Here is a 21,011-nt window from a genome sequence, read left to right as displayed (position 1 = left end):
TTTATATATAAAAACTCTCTTACAGTCCAGTCACCATCAGTCGCGATGGTCGCGACTCGCACGTATTTTCATTTAAACGTCACTCACTGACGTTTTCCTAACCAGAAAAAAAACCGATTGCCCTGCTCTGCCTCTGATTGGCTGGTACTCATTGCCATCTGGGTCAGAGCCAATTAGAAGCAGGATGTGGGTGGGAAAAAACTCTGTGTATAGGGAAAGGGGAGAGACAGAGGGAACAGGCAAGACAAACTCCTACGTTTAAATAACATATAGAAAATATCTGCTTGACAACGAGCTGAGAACAAGCCCAAATAAGCAAGTACACTTTAGAAACAAGCCCAAAAAAAGCCGCGACTACCAATATTTGTAAGCGACTTTACAGAAAAACAAGCCCAAAGTCGCTTATAATAAGCGGACTTGGCAACACTGATTCCAGGTCCAATCAATGAGCCGGGCTGGGCGGGGCCGGGGTAGCTTGCAGGGCGGAGCGTGTTCGTTACGCCATGAGAGTATCGCGATTCGAATCGTGGGTTCTGTATCGCGGTTCTTCGGTTTGGTTCGAATATCGTTACACCCCTAATAAAAAGAAACATCAATTTTCTGAATAAAATACATTTCATAGGACAATATTATACTTAAACATTTTAATAAATTATTAATGTTAAAAATAAGTTGTTAATCTAATTCATTATTAATTATCAAATTTAATTGATTAGACATGTTTTATTGAAATTTTAATAAACAAACAAATTATTTCAAGTTTGTTATAATAAAAGCATTTGTTCAACCAAAAAAAAAATCCTGTTTTCATTAATTTATCTGTCATTTTAACTGATGATAATAATAATAATACCCATAATTTAATAATACAGTTGATTAACAATTGATTAATACTGTAAACCGTGATATTTTCTGAGACGTTACCATACTGTGAAAATCTTATACCATTACAACCCTACACGGTGGGGTCCCCACCCCACCCCCGCTGTTAAAAAAGTAACTCAGTAACTTTTACTCTGAGTCAGTTTTAAATGAGCTACTTTTTACTTTTACTTGAGTAGATTTTTAGACCGGTACTTTTACTTGTACTTAAGTAAAATTTCATTGAAGTAGTAGTACTTTTACTTGAGTAGAATATTTTATTACTCTTTCCACCTCTGACTATACCTTTCAAAAGTTTGGGGTCAGTAAGATTTTTTTTAAAATGTTTTTGATTGAATCCTCATCTGCTCACCGAGGCTGCATTTATTTAATCAAAAATAAAAATAGAGTAATTGTTGTGAAATATTATTAGTTTAAAATAACTTTTTCTATTTGAATGTATTGTAAAATTTAATTTATTCCTGTCATAAAAGCTGAATTTTCAGCATCATTACTCCAGTCTTGTCACATGATCCTTCAGAAAGCACTCTAATATGATGATTTGAACAAGAAACATTTATTATTATCAATGTTAAAAATAGTTGTGCTGCTTAATATTTTTGTGTTAACTGATAAATTCTTTCAGGATCCTTTGACAAATGGCATGTTCGAAATCTTTTGTAACATTCTGAATGTTTTTACTGTCACTTTTGATGTGTCCTTGCTGAATAAATAAGATTTAATTTCAGTCAAACAACAAAAAATCTGATCCCAAACTTTTTAACAATTGTGTTTTTGAACAATACGCAACGCTAGGCAAGAAGTTTGATGGTTCTTTTCTGAGTTCTGACTCTGCTATAGCAGTTTTTAAATGTCAGAACCTTAAAGTGAACTTATAATGAATGTTTTAAGGGAGTGTTTGATGTGTCCTTGCTGGATAAAATAATTAATTTCAGTCAAACAACAAAAAATCTGATCCCAAACTTTTGAACAATTGTGTATGCATACTTTTGCTCACAATCTCTTACGCTATGCAAGGCAAAGAGTTCGATTGTTCTCTTCTGAGTTCTGACTCTGCTATAGCAGTTTTTAAATGTCAGAACCTTAAAGTGAACTAATAATGAATGTTTTAAGGGAGTGTTTCAAATTCAGTCAGGAGTTGTAACTCGGGCAGATGGATTAGGAAAAACAATAAGATAATGATATCAGTGTACTGATGGGGCTTGCAGAATGTTGACATCATCTGCATCTGTGATGACAAAACCATGCATGTGTTAATCATTGCAGCATCACTCTGACCCTCCATCTGTTGTAATGAAGATGGTGTGGATGGACTGGCGTCCCCCCTAAACCCCATGAATGCAGACCTGTCAATGTCACAATCATCCATTCCCAGATGCATATAGCGCTCCTATATATCCGACGGCAGAATCTGACGCTGTCAATATAAAAATACTCTTTCTGACTTTCTCTCTGCTCTGGGAGTGTCTCATCATGTGGATTCAATAAATGTAGCAAATCTTGAGTCACAATTTCACTGTTTGGAACATTGTGGTTGCAATATAAGGAACAAGGCCCCTATTCAGCTAGACTGGGTTCATTCAAGGTTATTTGCTAGTTTTCACCTTTTCAGAAGATGTAATTTGCGTTTCTTTTGGTGAGACTGAAAACTGCTTTTGACTACTGATTTAGATGCATCAAGGACGACATGTGAAAAGATGCTCAATAGATTAGTGTTTCATTGAAGTACGCATACCTGAGGTTATGAGGGGAAAAATAATCTGCACACAGTTTATCTATTTTTCCCTTCTGTCATGCAGGTTTCCGCAAATACACCCAATATGTATTCTCAGGAACTGTTTCAGCTCTCCCAGTACCTGCAGGTATGGAACAACACTGACCTCTACAGGCCGTCTGCAGGCATTAAGTATCAAAATGATGAGATGTTTGTCCATTTTATGTTCTGGCCTTGAAATGTAATGTATTAAAACAGTAAATTCAAATATATTTATTTAATAATGTATATTTATTATTTATTATATATAATGCATGTTGCATTTAGTTGAAAATTGTAAATATTGTGAAATATTTTTACAATTTATTATAGCTGTTTTCTATTTGAAAATATTTTACAATATAATTTATTCCTGTGATGCAAAGCTGAATATTCAGCATCATTACTCCCATCTTCAGTGTCACATGATCCTTCAGAAAACATTCTAAATGCTGCTCAAGATACATTTCTGATTATCACTGATGTTCAAAACATTTTGTTGATTCATAGAAAGGATCTTTGATTAATAGAAAGATCAAAGGAACTTCATTCATTTGATTTTTTTGTAACAATGTAAAAGTGTGTTACTAAGTTAATTGAATGTGTCCTTGCTGAATAAAAGTCTTCATTTCTTTTTAATTAATTATTTGCCCACAAACTTTTGAACAGTAGTGCATATATAAATTATATTGGGGTGTAAAAATATATCGTGTGACAGTATATCGCAACACAAAATACAACAATATGTATCGTGGATAGTGACATGAATTTAGTTCCCCCAAAATATATATACAAAATGTAATTTAAAATGTACAGTTACGAATTTTCAAAAAATTCAAGTTTTCAAAGTTTTAGTGTCAGTACTACATTAAACTACTATATATAATGTTGAATATACTGTATAATAATGCAATGGGGGAATATTTATGGGTCCTGATAATGCCAAATGTCTTATGTTACCATTAAAAAGTGGCCTACATTATTTTAAATATATGTAGTCATATTCGTCTAAAATAATTTCAGTATTTTCAGCTTCAGAGTCATGAATATTTTTGTTGTGGTGTCACCATTGTCCTGTGCATTGGTTTACCAGCACCAAGTCCATATATATATATATATATATATATATATATATATATATATATATATATATATATATATATATATATATTTATTAGCAATCAGATAATGTTGATGTTGTGCTTGTGTCCTTCAGGAGGCCTTACACAGAGAGCAGATGCTGGAGCAGAAGTTGGCCACTCTGCAGAGGCTGCTGGCCAGCACACAGGAGGCATCAGAGAGCAGCTGGCAGGTACATCACACACAACAATTAAAAAGGAGACATTTATTAATTATTCAATACAAATGGCTGTTTTAGGCATGTTTAGGTGCACTCAGAATATGTAACGCTTATGATATGATGACAAGGTCTGTTTATTGGTCTTTACAGGCTTTAATCGATGAAGACCGGTTACTTTCTAGATTGGAGGTGATGGGGAATCAGTTGCAAGCATATTCAAAAGTAAGGCCGGTGTCTGCTTTGAGTATTTGAAGTATGTGCTCACAGAAATAGATTTCCTGTTGCGTCACTGCATGCTGTCTCCTCAGAACCAAACAGAAGACGGTATCCGAAAGGAGCTTGTAGCCTTAACAGAGGACAAACACAATTACGAGACGACAGCCAAAGAGTCCCTGAGGCGGGTCCTTCAGGAGAAAATCGAGGTGGTCAGGAAACTGTCCGAGGTGGAGGTAAAAAAAAATATATATTTTATTTATTATGCAAGAATGAAAGAGCCATTTTGGCCTTAATACTGGATTGGATGTTAAAATTTTTGTTAAATGGCCAATTAATGTAAATTTCTTTAACTGTAATGTTGCTTAAAAACTGTAAACAACCTATGCTAATAGTAACTATAGTACTTATTTGAAAGAATTGTTTGTTATTTTAGGTATCTTTATTTTTTAAAGATGGTCTTTATTTCGATGGTCCACTTTAGACATTCTACTAACTAAAAGTTACTTTGCAACTACATGTCAACTAGCAGCCATTAGAGTATTAGTAGACTGTCTGCTTAGTATCTGCTGACACTTTATTTTGATGGTCCCTCAACTAGGAATGGGCAATATGGCAAAAAAATCATATCACATTTTATTTTTCAGGAAAATCATACTTCACGATTTGATCACGATTCTTTTTCAAGTTGGTTTTACTTTTTTGCTAGTGACTGAGCATTACAGACACACTAATGTCCCTATTTTAAAAACAAAGCCTTACAAGGTAACAAAATGGCAGACATTTAGGACCTATTTAGGACATGTTTTATAGACATATAAAAACAGGAAAAGCAAAAATGGATAGAATAATTAAAATAAAAGTCGTGCGAGGGTCCCTAAGTCGGTAAAATTACCGTTATAGAGCTCATTTGGACCAAATAGAATGATTTGTTTTAAAGCACATGCAAATAATATAAAAACACTTTTGTGAATTGCAGTGAATGTAACTCTACCTCTGTGTTAACATATGATGTGAATGTACGTCGCGTTGTACAGTATGTTGGGACGGAGGCACCAGAACTGCAACTAATAGAATGCACTGTAACCTGATACTTTCTTCAAAAGCATATTGTTGAGACATTTTAATCATCTACGATCAAAAATCGTGATATCGCACACCCCTACAATCAACAGACATTCTGCTGACTATAAATAACTTTTCAACTACATGTCAGCTTATTCTATTAACCCTAACCTTAACCTAACAGTCTACTAATACTCTAAAAAGAGTTAGTTGACATGTAGTTGCAAAGTGTTTAAAGTGGATTATCGAAATAAAGTTTCAATCAGCTGTGTGTTTTTGTATTGCAGAGGAGCTTGAGTAACACAGAAGACGAGTGCACGCACCTGAGAGAGATGAACGAACACACACAGGAAGAGCTCCGAGAACTCGCCAACAAATACAACGGAGCAGTCAATGAAATCAAGGATCTCACAGAAAAGATCAAGGCACGTCTATCACCACCCACTGCCGCACATTAAACCAGTTAAATTGCTAAACCTGTTAAAATTCGAAACCTTTGTTTAGTTGGCAGAGGGCAAACACGAGGAGCTCACTCAGAAAGGCCTGAATGAGAAGAAAGAGCTACAGCTGAGGATTGAAGAGATGGAGGAGAAGGAACAGTCGCTTCAGGCTCGAATCGAAGCTCTGCAGGCGGACAACGACTTCACAAATGAGAGACTAACGGCCCTGCAAGGTAAAATGCACAATCATGCAGTATTTCAGTATAGGACTCTTGGTTGAGAACGGTGCACATTTATAACACGGTAACTAAATGGATGCAACCAGTTGAGGAGGAGCATCTGTCGGTATAGAGCTCTTGTTTTTCTTTTTGGTCAATCTTCTCGTTGTCATTTTCCAGTCCGGTTAGAACAGCTGCAGGAGAAAAGCATAAAGGAAAACAACACCTTAGGTGAGTTGGAGACGCATCGTCTGCTAGTGTGCTGCTAACCTTGTATCGCCCCGACTAATTCAGCATGGGTGCTCGGCTTTGGTTGCCTATTTATTATTTTTTGTTCTGTCCCTTTTTCTTTGTCTGTCCGGCTTTGCTTTCATTATGACCTTTTCTGTCTCGAAGGCCTTGATCTTTTCCACTGAGCATGTGTGTTCATGTCGACACCTGTGTGTACAGTCTTAAGAGTCTTACTTAACTTTTCCCCCCTCATTTGGCCGTTTGTCACTAAGTTCTTCCTGTGTACTTGTAGGGCTGTCACTTTACATTCGAAAATCGATTGCACAATCAATCGGACCAACCAACACAAGATTCGAAAACGAAAATAGGGAATCGATTTTAATTGCCTTTTTTTTAACCAAAAATGTGTTTTAGGTAGACAGATCAATGCAGTACACAGAACATGTAGAATGTTGGAAAATAACAATGTCTTTTCTGTTAACCAAATGCTTTTTAATATTCGCTATTACTTCAGTGCAAGTGAACAAGCGTGCCGTTATTCGTTGCTTAGTGATGTGTGTGTTCAAGCAAGCCAGAAATGCGCAGATTCTGCGCAATACGCTGTATTTAATATATCATGAGCACTATCGAGTTGCGTATTTGCTCTAAATCCACGCAGATTTGGCTTACGCGAACTTCCCCAGCAAAGTGAGTTAACATAGAAACACGCCAAATTGGCTCGTGATATGACAGCGTTACCCCCAAAGTTAATTTTTTTTCGAATTTGGCGGGTGTTAATTTCAATCCTTGAATGTTGCACTCCTGTTTGTCATTGTGCAAAAAACTTCACGCCAATAAATCATCAGAAATATTGCTGACTTGTGCGCGTCTCAAGCGCCCTCTTTACGTCCGTCCTAATGCCTGTTAGTTGTCCGTGGATTTGCCAATATTTGGTGTTGAAAATGGAAACGTCTTTAGATATGGAAAAATCGATTTTACAATCGATTCAATGAAAACATATGTCTAAAAAATCGAACAGGATTTTTTCACAAAAGCGACAGCCCTATGTACTTGTTTAATTAATCAGTATAGGAGGGAAGTATTGTGAGGAAAGGAGTTTTAGTGTGAGCTGGTTGGCCTGTTTAGTCATTTGCATTTTTTACGATACTTCTTTGATTGATAATAAAGTTCTGAATGGTTAGGACTCATTTTAATTCTGCTAATTTATGATATTATTAAGGTCATTTAGTCAATGTTTTAATTAGGGTCAGCACTAAACTCTGCCGGAAGATTGGACACCATCTATGTAGTCAGTACACAGCAAGGCCACTAGGATTTGAAACAGAGCCCAATAATCACAAATTTATATTCCCGAACACATTTCTAGTACTATAGTCTCTGGAAGAGATATAAGAGGCAGCATCTCAGAAATGAAACTGCTGTTCACCTTTATGTGGTGCACCACATAACACAAACCTCTTGGCAGAGACGTTCCTCTCATTGAACTTTCCCTTTATCATTCATTTCCATGTAACGCACTAACTTCAGAAATGATTAGGATAGTGTAGCATGATTTCCTTCTTCAATGAGACCCTTGTAGGGAAAATCAGCCTGTGAAATTACAAAATTGACTGGAAAACTTCCAAGATAGTGTCGTTTGGCAACAAAATATGTGGTTGTTAAACCATGAGTGATGTGCATGTCAGGCCTAATGCTGTATCAAAATAGTTGTACAGAAAACTGACTTCAAGCTTTTATAATAGGGCAGAAAGGAAAACGCTTTTTTAATTTCTTTTTTTCTGATAAAAAAAAAATGTGATTGCAATTTTAAAATGCAATTTTTATTATTAAAAATAGTTACATGTTTTCTGTGCTTGTTTGCACAATTTTGCCAAAACCTTGTGATGATATATCCATATGACTATAAAATAATAATAATAAGATAAATTAATAACATTAAACATATTAATGTCAAATTCAGTGTTTCTGATACTTATAAGAGGTGGAATCATCTGCAAAAACATCATCCTTGATTATCAGTATCACCTCTTTGTCACAGTGTTTGTCCTAGTGGTGACAGGTGATTGACAGGTGTCAGTCAGTCTCTTCAGGGCAGTGAGGCTCAGGTCCACGAATATCTGCAGTCTCCCGTCTGTGTCCTTGTCCCGCCCTCTGCATCTCTGTTTGGTTCCGTATTGTATCCTGTAGATCTGGTTTATGTTTTATTATCATCTGATGCCCCTCGATGTGTTAGTCCATTTGCTGTTCATTTAATGGAGGGTTTTTCTTTCTTTGGTAGACCACTTTCTTTTAAAGAGTGGAGGAGACTGCACTTTAATCCAACAGTACATTGAGTGTCAATGTGAGTACACCGCATTCTTTCCCAAGTCTTCCAAAGCCATACTAATAAATAATCTTCTTAATGAGCACCAAAGCAGGAAGTTGTTTTATTGTTGTTTTACTCTGTAAAGTGAGGAAGGTGTTTACAGGGACATGAACTCTAGAGGGTCTCAGACTGCAACTAATGTTATTTTTACATTTGTAACCAATTTAAAGTCTAGTCTCCTTTGGCGATGGTAGGGAACATTTGCCTGTGTCCATATGTGATATATCTAATAATATGCAAGGTGGTGTTTGTAAATTACATTTATGATTCTTGAACACGCAACAAGAAATGCGATGTGAACAAATGACTCTTGTAAAGTGATTATTTTTAGTAAGTAATTAAAAATTCTTTGAGTTTGAATCACTCAGAAAAATGTAATTATTCAGAATCGTTATTGAGTTCACAAATGGCTCCCTCATTGAACCACAAGTAATTGTAAGCCGAGAACCATTATAGTTTTTTGTACATTAGGCTCAGCAGACTTATTTAGATTACTTTTTTTTAAAGATGCATATTCACAACATACTTTAATTTCAATAAAATAATGAATGCCATTTTAAATAACAAATCTAAGTATTTTACAAAAATATTATTGGTTATTTTCTAGCATAGTGGAGCTCAATTGTAAGGTTGAGTTGACTTTAAAGTGGTTGACATGTTGAAAAATAATGGAACTTTTTTGTTTTTATATATATATACACACACACATACATACATGGGAAGAAATAAGCAATATATATCAAGTGATCTTGTAATTTGGAATGCTAAAAAAGGGTTTTGGTGTTGAGACTGTAGTCGACAGTTTTCACACTCCTCGTTCCAAATCTTGTGAAATGCCACCTTATTTTCTTGACATTAATCCAAAAGATTGTAATAGTTAAAAATGGGTGTATGCTTTGATTTGTATTTCATCTCAAGTTCTATTTTCTTGATCTTCCTCAAGCTAATATACTTGCTGTTTTATGTACAGTATATTAAGCAATATGGTTAGAGAGGCCTTACAATATGTGAAAATATTCCTTGCAGAACGGTGAGACCGAGTGCATTCAGGATTTAGTATTGGCACTATTTGTTGTGCAATCTTGAATATAGCTAATTATAATCTGTCTATGAGATTCATATAGTCTCTCTGTAGTACACAAGTAAATATCCTTCTCCAAACCCAACATGGATTCTTAATGAAAACACTGCATGCCGTCTGTTCTCCCTTCACCACCAGCTGACCTGGATTTTCTCTATTCCCGGGATTTTCACTCTCACCAGCATGCGTTCTGAGGTCTATGAGCTTCCACTGACGCTTTTCATGTGTCATTTTCGCTTTGTTCTGTATGTATGGGGAGAATACTACAAATGAGTTGTTTTTTATTGTTTTTTTGCTGCTGATGATGTATTTAGTTGGGCTGTGTCAGTGTCCTTTAATAGCTGAGATTTTATGTTTAATGCTAAATATTTAATAGATGCATCAGGCTTGATTTAGTGACCATAAAGATATTTATACTAACATGACATTTCTTTTTTCTAACCAGCGGTGAGGCAGCTGAAGGAAGCGGTGGACTCATCCATTAACAAGCTGTCCAACTTTGACGGTAAGTGTGTGTTTTGTAATGGGAATTTATTGATTTGTAATGGGCATTTTCGCACTACATATTTTGGTGTGTTCGTTCATTTGAGGTGATCTTCTGGGATGTAATTCTTGTGGACTCTTGTGTTTTGTGTGCTAGTAATCCTGTTAAATAATACAACTTAAGAAGAGACCTGTCCATTTTTTTCTTGCTGTATTCCACAGAGGTTATTGATGCGCATCTTCAGAATAACCAGACGACAGTGGACAACAGCTTGGCCAGTCCAGACAGGCTTAAAGGTATAATCACATTTCTGTCACTTCAAGTCGGTTTCTTTCTAGATTAAGTTAGTTTTGAGAGAACTGTCACATTATACATTATAATGCAATCTGATTGCAATGAAAGCACAAAGCTTACACCCTTGGCCTCCATTTAAAACCAAATTAAACAACCGTGCGCTCTGGGTGGCGGGAATGAACATTAGTTATTTTTAGCATCGTCAAAGAGCATGACCAGGTCAGGGTCATTACTGCATCATCACCATCATCAGTTATGATTTAGCTATACATATCAACTATTATTATTGCTATTATTATTGTTGTAAATAATAATAATAGTTGAAAAACTATCTGTTGCAACTTTTTCATTTTAATGTTTAAATACATTCCGCATAATAATGTAATAAAAATAATTATAATAGGAAAGAAAAACTTGTTTGTAACTTTTTCTTTTACAGTTTAAAATGTTAAAACCAGTTTGACCTAATATTATAAAAATAGTTTAAAAGTTTTTTAACTCATTCTGGCTAATAATAATAATGGGTAAAAAAAAAAGTTGTTTACTATTAAAAATGTTTAAATCCATCCGCATATTACCCCCTTAATCAATCCTGAAGAAAATGAGTAGTGTCGCTCTGGTCCAGGATATGACCTCATTAAAGCTGCCGCCTTGTGATGAGAGATGCAGATGATGTGGCGTTTAGACCTTGACCCAGAATCCAGCCATTCCCAGCTGCCTTGACCCCTCAATCCCTTCGGATTAGAGACAAAGATTACGGCCACACGGATTAGACCATACTTCACTGGTCATCTATTACCTATGACGATATAATTTGGTTTTTCTCCCGTCAGTCCCATTGAGTCACCATTCACTATATTGGGCTTTCCTGTAGCTCAAACAGTAGAGCGTTGGCGCTAGCAACGTCAAGGTCATGGGTTTGATTCCCAGGGAAAGCAAGAACTGACAAAATGTAAAATGTGTACCTTGAATGCAATGTAAGTCGCTTTGGATAAAAGCGTCTGCCAAATGCATAAATGTAAATGAGTTCAAAAGATCTATCATGTGACGTAACCGCAGGAATTTTTGAGGTTATATATTGATTAAATGTATGTGCAATGTTTGACCCGATGTCTGAGACTAATGAAAGACTCTAGACAACATTTACTTTCTAAGTTCCATTGAAAAAAGTACCGAAAATTTGAAGTGCAATTCAATTATATCAGATGATGCATTATTTGTGGTATGAACATGTTGCCTGAAGCTTTTTTTAAGACTGCCGTCAACTCCCCCTGTTCAAACCCCATTTATAACTCATTTTAGTCCACATGGATACTACTGCAGCACAGCAACTAGTTTAGCATGTGACTATGTCCGTTTCGAAGCCCAGGTCACTCAAATGACCATGTGTGGGCATTAACTACCACCAGCCAGAGAGGATGAACTACAGGGGGCTCATTCACTGCCTGCTATTGTAGATCCAGAGAAATCGAGCCTTTTATATTAACAACCTACAAACGCACTCCTGTTCAGAATAAGAAATTGAAGCAGAGAGCCTAGTAAGGTTGTGATCGCTGTCATTTTTGTTGTTTTGATGTTTTTTTGAGTTGTGTCCCCCCTCTCCTCTAAGTGGTCTCTTCCGCTCTGCCTCCACAGAAAACCAAATAGACGCTAAAGAGTGCGATATGTCAGATACTCTAAGCCCCAGCAAGGAGAAAAGCAGTGACGACACATCAGGTAAGTAAAACATGGACGTACTTTTAATGTATGAATTGCTGTTTTGGTTTCTACAGCTTTTTATTTATACATCCCACTTTTTTTCCATTTTGTTTTTAAAAGCGCTATATAAAATACTGATTATTTTTTTCAAACAACCTTTTTTATATTTGTTCTTTTAAATTTTTTCCTTTAATGTATTCTCTTCATTTTATTTATTTATTTATTCTCTTTCATTCTTTAATGTTTTAACTCATGCGTTCTCTCATTCTTTCTCTCCCTTTCTTTCTTTTTCTTTCTTTCTTTCATTCTTTCATTCTTTAATGTTTTTATTCATCCTTTCTCTCTTTTGCTCGTTCCCTCTTTCCAGACGGACAGATGGATGAACAAGAACTGAACGATCCCCAGAACAGGGTTTCTCTTTTGAAAGGTAATCCCTCCATTCTTTTTGAGTTGAGCCTCCATGTCTGAAATGCCAGTGCTGATGTGGGTGTGTTTGTGTGATTTGGCTGAACTGGAGTGTTAGTCACACTCTTTATCTACACTCATTAGAGGTCAGTGGACTGGCATGCGGCACAACTGTGCAGATTAACAGGGGTGTGTTATTCCCCAATGTGACTAGACTATATATGGTCTACATCTGCTGGAGGGGACAGCGGTGGGACCCACAAGGTGTTAGTGGTGGGCTTCAGTCGTCGTCTTTCTGTGGAGCTGAACAGGTGTCTCTGCCTCATCATGGTTTATATCCCTCCCTCAGATCTTCCCCTCGTCCCATTTTACGTTCCAGTGGAGGACAGTGTGGAATGTAAACCATTTACAGCCCAATTAGACACCGAGTGCTTTCACAATGTCACGTACAGCTGCTGTTCAGACGTCTGCCGGTCAGAAGAAAATGACTGCTGATAGGATCAGGGTTGGTTTGAACTGATACAATGTGTCTCTTTTTAGACTTCACAGAATTCTAAATGTGTTTAGTGTTACATTTTCAAAGTAATTTAAAGAGATACTCCACCCAAAAATGTTAATTCTTTAATTTACCAACCTTCATGTTGTTCCAAGATGGTATGACATTCTTTCTTGCGTGGAACATTTAAATAAGATTATTTTTTTATACAATGGAGGTCAAAAAACTCCAATGTTGTTTAGTTCCCCAAATAAAAAAAATAAAAATCTTATTGTGTGTTACACAGAACAAAAAAAGTCATACAGGTTTGAAACTGCATGAGGATGAGTAAATGATGACAAATTTCATTTTGGGGTGGTTTATCCCTTTTAATTACTCTGAAAGTTTGAAACTTGCACATTTATAAAAATAAGTAAATTGGATTTTAGCGGTTCTTACTGAGACTGTTGCTCATACCTCGGATTTGAAGAAAGCGTGGACTAAAAAAAAGACTTGACAAGTCATATCTGAAGGTGAATGCAACATCCTAAAAAAATACTAGCACATTCTAGCAACTGCATAGCAATATTAAGAATCCACCCGTATTTGCATACTTGCAGGTTTAATCAAGAGAATATTTAACAAACAAATTAATGATTGGTGATGAAATGGACACGACAGTAGCTGAAATGGTACTAGTTTGCTCTGTAGTTGTCAGTGTGGCGAGGGGATTTGCCCCGTTCTTATGCAGTTGGTCTCAGATGTCATCAGTTCAATTGTGACTCGCCCACACAGGTTGAAGATGTCTACTCTCACCCTGATGAGTCACACCAGACGGCAGTGCATGCCGACATTTGACTCCTACACATCTATTTCCATGAAGATCCATCTGCAAATGTGCTATATAGGCATACTGCGTAACGTTCATAATGCATAATTCTATTTGCAGTCCAAAAAGACCTTTTATCGAAACTAAACTACAAAAACAGTACATTCAAATGCTATAATCGCATACTCATGAGCATATTAACAATTGACCGCCCGCCTTCACATATTCATTGTCTGTTGAGTATTCAACAACTTATCCGAACTACAAACTGAACTAATCGGAGGTTGTTTATGTATAGAGGTTTTAAAAGTACAGAGGTACAAACAGCTGGTTTAATTTTAAGTGTCAGATTGCTTGAAAAATTATATTTAACTATGGGTGTTTTTAGTGCAAAACACACCCTGAATAACACTAAATGGACTTTAAGGTTGATAAAATGTTACCTAAGTAGATTGGTACTTGCCTAATTGGTAAACAGTATATGAAAATATAAACAGAAATGGAAACAGGGGCTTCTTAGGTGTAAAGATCTTTACATTGGTGTCACCTGTAAAGATGTTTACACCTAAGAAGCCCCTGTTTCCATTTCTGTTCGTAGACTTATTGTCCCTGTGTAGCTTTAGCTTGACTCTAGTGTCATGTGACTTGGCTGGGTTTGCTGGTGAACAGGGTCTATCTACCCTACTGATACCTAAATAAGAGATATGACACACTAGAAAATTTTGGGAACTGTTAGTTTGGTCCATTCAGAATGACACCATTATTTTAACATTTTCCCTTATTTGTTTTTCTAATGAATCTGTTCACAACTCATTATCAAACCAATTTTATTTTCATATACCGTTTACCAATTAGGCAAGTTCTCATTGAAGAAAAATGTTGTTCAGACTTGCATCGCATTTGGTTTAATTCAGTTTTAAGTGGGCTTTCGTGATCGCAGTAAACTCATGTCCTTTAACGGGCCGTCAGATAAGGCTCTTGTTAAATGGATCAGGGAGGAAGTGCGTGTTTCAGCACTTCATTGTTTGTGGGCAGTCTTGATGAAGTGTATTGCGTGCCAGGCAGACTCAGAGGCAGCCAAGACGAGAGTGACGTGTGCTGCCACCTCTGAGGATCGTTAGAGTCAGTTGTTTCCTGCTGAAGATATTCAAGGAAAATCTTGATTAGATTATTTTATTCCTAAACACCAGTAGGATTAATGATGTAGCTGTTGTAGGAAAGTCATGCTAGCTGTTTGGTGCAAAAAACAAAACACTAGCTTCATAAGTGGACCTCTGACCTGTACATTAGGTCAAGTTGCAGAATACTCAATATGCATTTATATGTAAATGTAGCCTGTCATATGTTAATGTGCTAATATGCAAAAATTATTTTGCATGAAGTGCATTCATTTTGTAATAGAACTGTATTTACCTCCCAGTAAATCAGTATTTATCATCATTTTTGACTAGTCTAGTCGATAAAATATTTCAAATCTTGACACCATTTAAAAAAAAAAATCATTATAGAAATTCACATGAATTTTACAGATTTTATTAATTTCTCTGACTTTTCTAAAAAGGTCTTAATTTCTTGGAAATCTTGGATATATTCAAAAAAAAGTGTAAGACAGCAACAATCCTGGTTCTTAAATAAAAATGAGGGAATTGTTAAGAAATAATTTGGTTTTCATCTTGATTTTTTGCTGTGTTTGCTTATGTTTTGTCTCAAATTAAGTACTTTTAAGCCATTTTATGGCCCACTAGTGAACCATGGCCTCCTGATTGAGAACCACTTCACAGATGCCATGTGTCTGTGAGGCATATATCTTTAATCGACATCTGAAGCCAACACATTAATTGTTCAGTTTATTACCAGTCAGAATTCTGCTGTATTTGTTTTTGATAAGACATTTGTATTTGATTTTGCTCTCTGATTTGATTTGTCCAACAAGCTTTTATTAAATATAGCTCTAGGGGGCGCTGTTGAATAGCTATGAAATGCTCTCATTTGCTCCAAGATTGCATCTACAGTGGGGCGTCTGGCACAAGTTATTCAATTGCCTTAATGAAGAGTTATCTGAACATATGTAACCTTATATGGTTGTGATACTCAATCTCAGCCATAAAATTCTTTTGAGAAGCTCTTGATGAAATCACCGGAGGAGGAGCAGAATGAGATTACACACCACTTTAGGCCCCCTCTCATTAAATGAATGGCAAAACATCAGAAACGACAAGTTCGTTACATCATTTTGCCTGAAAGCTCCCTCGCTCGCAGTAAACACCCTCCGTCTGACATCATGACGGATTACCAGCCCTTAAATTAGCACATGACTTCACCGACATCTGTAGAGTGTTTTGAGACGGGGGACGTTCATCAGTTTATGGTCAGAGGAGGTTTCCCAAAAGCTTGTTGTTACAAGACCACATAAGAGACCAACTGGATGCTCCTCAGAGAGACTGCATGGACGCAAATGTACGTTTGCTCGGCATGAAGTCTTATGAGAGAACTCAGGAAAGCGTCTAATGTCTCTTTTGCTTGGCCTGGTGCAGGTCATCTCAGTGGCTCAATTGTAGATCTTCCATTAGAGCTCTGTTACGTAATCAGGCTTTAAGTTATCTATAGTTCGAGGCCGATGCTCTTTAGATGTTCTGTTGTCCTGTTTGATGTGAGCTATGCCGTGCATTTTGTGCATTTGCACTCAAGTCATTCACTAATGCACTGAGCACACAGAAATGCTTTGTGCTTCACGTAATGAATTGATTCTGAACAAGCATCTTGATTCTGGATTGCAGTAAACAAGTTTTAGTGCTTGATGTTTTTGCTCATGGGGTCGAACAGAATCATTTGTGGCTCCTAATGTTTGGACAGAGTTTAAAACCATTGTGATGGTTTCATCTCACGCTCACGCCTTTGAGGTTTTAGGAAAGCCGATGAGAGAAGTGTTTTAGCACGGAAATGTTATTTGCCATGTTTGCAGTTTGAGACGGAAAAGATTAGTTTATTAGAAACTCATTTTTTGTTACATTTGCTTTTCTGTGCAAAAGACCCCTTGCTATCAGAGACCCAGTGTAGCAGCAGGAATTAAATAGATAACTGTCGCTAGCTGTTGGTAAAACTACAGATAACTGTAGCTGACGCTATACTTTTCATATTCAAACATACCTATTCAATTTAAGTTTATATGTATAGCACTTTTCAAAATACACAGTTTCACAGCTGCTTCAGAAAATGCTGCCAGAATGAATGGTACAAAAACTATTCAAATTAATTTCAGGTGTTTTCCTAGATATTCCGTCATTGTCTCATTGATTTGACATGGTATATTTATTCAATTAGCCTAAGTGGTTCATTATGTTTAAAATATGATTCAATATCATTTTTATTATATTGTTTAAATGCTAAGTGAAATTCATGACTGTATTGTACCTTACTGGTTAAAATATAGTGTTATAGTAAATATAGTATTTTTTAATACATTTGTGTGCTGAGTTTTTTCTTTCACTTTCACAAGAGTTCAAAGTTTCATAGTTTCAAATTTTGCAACCCTAAATGCCCAGATTTACAAATTTGCAACGCTTTATAAATTATACCCTAATGCAAGTTTTGCCTAAATTATTATTATATTTTTTTTTTTCTAATGGGTTCCTAAAGACATGTTTATTTGTGAAAAGGTCATCAGTAGGCTTGCTACGGTAGTCGGTGTTACCGGTGTTACTCGGTGTTCAGTCGCAACACCGGTTTCATCACTTGCCCACCGCGACACCGCAAAAAAAAAAAAGAAAAAAAAAAGTTTAAAGCGTTAAAAATATTTAACGCAATTATGCAGTATCCGTTAAGTCCTGCCTATTACACACACACACGACTCGCAGAAAAGACGCGTATCGAGTATCATCGAGTTCCAGTATCGAGTTCTCTTTCGGTATTGAACAAACCATAACACACACAAATTATGCCAAAATGTCTGTTTTGTCGAGCGTCCACCATAAGAGTCTTAAATTATTTAAGTAAAGTCTTAAATGAACGTAGAGATTTGTGAGAAACCATAGTGGACGTTATTGAGTGCACTTATTCATCCACATTGCATTGCATTAACGAGTGTCCAGCTTGTGTACGCTCGACGGCTGTCCGAATTCGCTCACTCGTTTTCATTCACTCCTTCAAGTGAACAGCATTAGTGGACAAATGTAGGGGATAAGCCTTACTTAGTGAATGAGGGTTTAGGGAGCGATTTCGGATTCAACCCATGTTCTCAAGAGGTGAAAAATAGGACACTGACAACGCGCTGATAGACAGGACTGAGCAGGTAATATTTAATATGGAACAAAGTCTCAACTTTCAAATTTGGTCAGTCAAAGCCTACCGTTTTGTGGCTCTGTAATGGGTCGTGACAGATTGCCTCAGTTAAAGCCAAATTCAAATCCGACGTTAATCTACTAACTCTCCTGACTGCTTTGTCGGACAAAAATGGTGGATTTTGATTGTTCAGATCGCATGTCAATCAAACTCCCCGCGAAGGATGAATTGACGCTAATTAAAAAGTTAGTGAAGTGCACACTGCCACACCAGCTTTTTATAAGCGTTGTAAAAAAAAAAAAAAAATTTTTTCGAATTATCGCCAATTCAGGGCACAATAACAAAACAGTGCTGCTCCGCACGACCATACCATTGTATATACCTTGCAATCGCGCGCATTTTATGTTTGCCTTTAAATTAGTGTTTTAAAATCCTCCGCCGGTGATACCGGTGTTGTCACACGTCGATTAACCGGTGGGAAAATATCCTCACCGTCACATCCCTAGTCATCAGTATAAATACTTGGGTCTCTGAGGGCTAGAATCACTTAGAGAAGTATTTTGCAACAAGCTGCATGATTTTAGGTATTATTTATGCGATGCAGGATGAGTTATAAATGCAGTACTTGGGGTTCAAGGTTTCACTCATTAGGTCAGTTTATCTCTCTTATTGTCTTTTTACCTCATATCAGCCATGTTATTTCTTCATGCTCCCTCTCTCTTCCATCTGCTCTTTGTATGTTTGTAGAAATGGACAGGAACCTGGAAGCTGGAGACACTGAGCATGTTATTCCACACCTCCACCGAGAGCTGCAGGAGGCCCAGGAGCTCGCCAACACCGGCAAACAGAAATGCCTTGAGCTTCAAGGTACGCCAGGGTGTTGAGTGCTCATTTAATAGTGATTCAGCATCAATAATCGAGTCATGATTGCTCTGGGTTTAGCGTGAATCACTGAACGTCTTTTTCCCCTCAGCCCTGCTTGAGGAGGAGAGGACAACCAACAGACAGCAGACTGAAGAATCTGCTAAACAGATCCGCTTCTTACAGAGTGAGTCCTTCAAACACTTACACACATTTCTGCAGCGTTTGGACTTTAACCGTTCATAAAATGAATCTAATCTAAATCTAATCATCATTATGGGTTGACCTCTAGTTTTAAGCGATGCAACGAAATTATTTTTTTACTGAAATTACAGAAACAGAAAAAGTTTTTTTAATAATAAATTACATTTAATAATCAACCCTTGAATAAAAACTGAGCTGCATATAAACATTTAGATTCCACTCAAGACATTGTTTTTATTTTATTTATTTTTAATTATATCATTGTTGAAATATAAACCTTTAAATCTGGCTGTAATAACTTGTTTTGATGACATTTTTATTATTCAGACATTAAATAATTAAGACAACATGTTAAGTAAAAATATAAAGGATGTTTTTGCATGTATTTTATTGAATGGCTTTTCTGAGGTAAATATAACTTTATGCTTACAAGTTCTATTGACGTCTTTCCACGGTTACACACTGATTACATGAGACAGTAAGTTGTACTGTATCTTTTTTTTAACACCCCACCTGGTATTCATTCATGTTTATTTGGTGCTATAACTAATAGTAAAGAGGAGGAGATAATTGGTTCACGTGCTGCTTGAACAGACGTGACAGCGATCCAACATGCCACATTAAAAAGTGCCAAAATAACGTTTACTGAATTTTGTTATACAAATTGACAGAATTTGAAAACTCAGACTTTGTTGCATATCAAAAAGTAACAAAGCACAATGCTTTTATTGGTCGGGAGATTCACTATAAATGAAAGTTTTAAGTGAACTGAACAGATCCAAGTCATTAAAAATGATCTCCGCCCTCCAAAACGGTTTCGGACAGAACCAAAAATAAATTTTTCATTGCTTAAATTCTGACGCATCACCACAAGTTTGACCGAACACCACCCGTCAATCATGGTAAAAAATTACCGGAACTACTCTTTCTTTTCAGCTCAACTAGCGAAGCTCCAGTCGGACATGGAGGCTTTGCGTGAGCAGAGGGAAAACACTATTTCCACCACCCGAGACGAGCTCTACAGCGCCCAGGAGGAGATCCTGGTGCTCCGGCATGCCATGGAGGCCGCCACTGCCGAGCGGGAACGGGAGATCGCCGCCCTGCAGGGAGACCTGAGCATCGTCACCACAGAACTGGACAAATGGAGACAGACGGCAGCAAAGTATGAAGTGGAGATCAGCAATCTTCAGGCCAGCTTCAAGCTCCAGAGCCAGCACCAGGAGATAGCCAGCCAACTCCAAGGTACTGACACACACCACCATTCATTTTTGTTCAGCAGTCAGGCCAGCTTAGCATGTCGTCATTACAGCTCCTGTGGTGAACCTGCTGTGTCCCTGATGTGCTGTTTGGCTTTCAATGTTTCTGTGTGTCTCTGGATGCCATAAATCAAGCTGACTTCATAGGAACAATTGCTGAGATCATCACTGATCTGGGTGTCTTTGATCTCTCTCTCTTCTTTTGCGCCTTTGATTCATGTTTGGAAACATTTGTTTCCTCTCATTTGTGTAGTTTGAGCTTTCTTTTTTCTTTTTGAGTTTATATACATTAAATTCCTATTTTCCTGCTGTTACGCTAATATCTACAGCCAGCAAGAATTTTTTTCATCACGGTTTCCACAAAATATTAAGCACCAAATCAGCCTATTAAAATGATTTCTGAAGGATCATTTGACCCTAAAGACTGGAGTAATGATGCTGAATACATCGAAGGAATAAATTACATTTTAAAATATATTCAAATAGAGATTGTAATATTTCACAATATTGCTGTTTCAGAAATCTTATCCACACCTAACTTTTGAATACTAGGCAAAGTTTTATGTGTATGTTTTTTTGTTACACTACACCATCATTTTAAATTTTTATTTGCTGTGCTGCCTACTTTTATTTTATTCAATTCATTAAGTTCCGGAATATTAATTTCATTACACAAGAT

General features: G+C 36.7%; 1 protein-coding gene across 16 annotated transcripts in view; it reads left to right on the top strand.

Annotated features, from left to right (window-relative positions):
• The window catches only part of slmapa (sarcolemma associated protein a), a 74,757-nt gene that overhangs the window by 42,945 nt on the left and 10,801 nt on the right, over window positions 1-21,011 (top strand). For 4 of the 16 annotated variants that reach the window (XM_077204173.1, XM_077204174.1, XM_077204183.1 and 1 more), the window contains 15 exons: window positions 2,682-2,744; window positions 3,852-3,947; window positions 4,086-4,157; window positions 4,244-4,384; window positions 5,501-5,638; window positions 5,718-5,886; window positions 6,052-6,102; window positions 8,381-8,443; window positions 9,994-10,053; window positions 10,254-10,328; window positions 11,962-12,042; window positions 12,392-12,451; window positions 18,759-18,878; window positions 18,985-19,059; window positions 20,013-20,318. In XM_077204173.1, coding sequence (XP_077060288.1) covers window positions 2,682-2,744; window positions 3,852-3,947; window positions 4,086-4,157; window positions 4,244-4,384; window positions 5,501-5,638; window positions 5,718-5,886; window positions 6,052-6,102; window positions 8,381-8,443; window positions 9,994-10,053; window positions 10,254-10,328; window positions 11,962-12,042; window positions 12,392-12,451; window positions 18,759-18,878; window positions 18,985-19,059; window positions 20,013-20,318 — 1,570 coding nt within the window. The remainder of the gene's footprint in view (window positions 1-2,681; window positions 2,745-3,851; window positions 3,948-4,085; window positions 4,158-4,243; window positions 4,385-5,500; window positions 5,639-5,717; window positions 5,887-6,051; window positions 6,103-8,380; window positions 8,444-9,993; window positions 10,054-10,253; window positions 10,329-11,961; window positions 12,043-12,391; window positions 12,452-18,758; window positions 18,879-18,984; window positions 19,060-20,012; window positions 20,319-21,011) is intronic. The other 12 variants (XM_077204176.1, XM_077204177.1, XM_077204186.1 and 9 more) reach the window with 3 other exon arrangements.

The sequence above is a fragment of the Siphateles boraxobius genome, unplaced genomic scaffold (assembly GCF_051911475.1).
Source record: "Siphateles boraxobius isolate OS27281-9 unplaced genomic scaffold, OSU_SipBor_1 5, whole genome shotgun sequence".
In the NCBI taxonomy this organism is placed as follows: domain Eukaryota; kingdom Metazoa; phylum Chordata; class Actinopteri; order Cypriniformes; family Leuciscidae; genus Siphateles; species Siphateles boraxobius.
The sequence above is the reverse complement of the archived record's forward strand: the minus strand, read 5'-3'. Positions and strand labels throughout refer to the sequence as shown.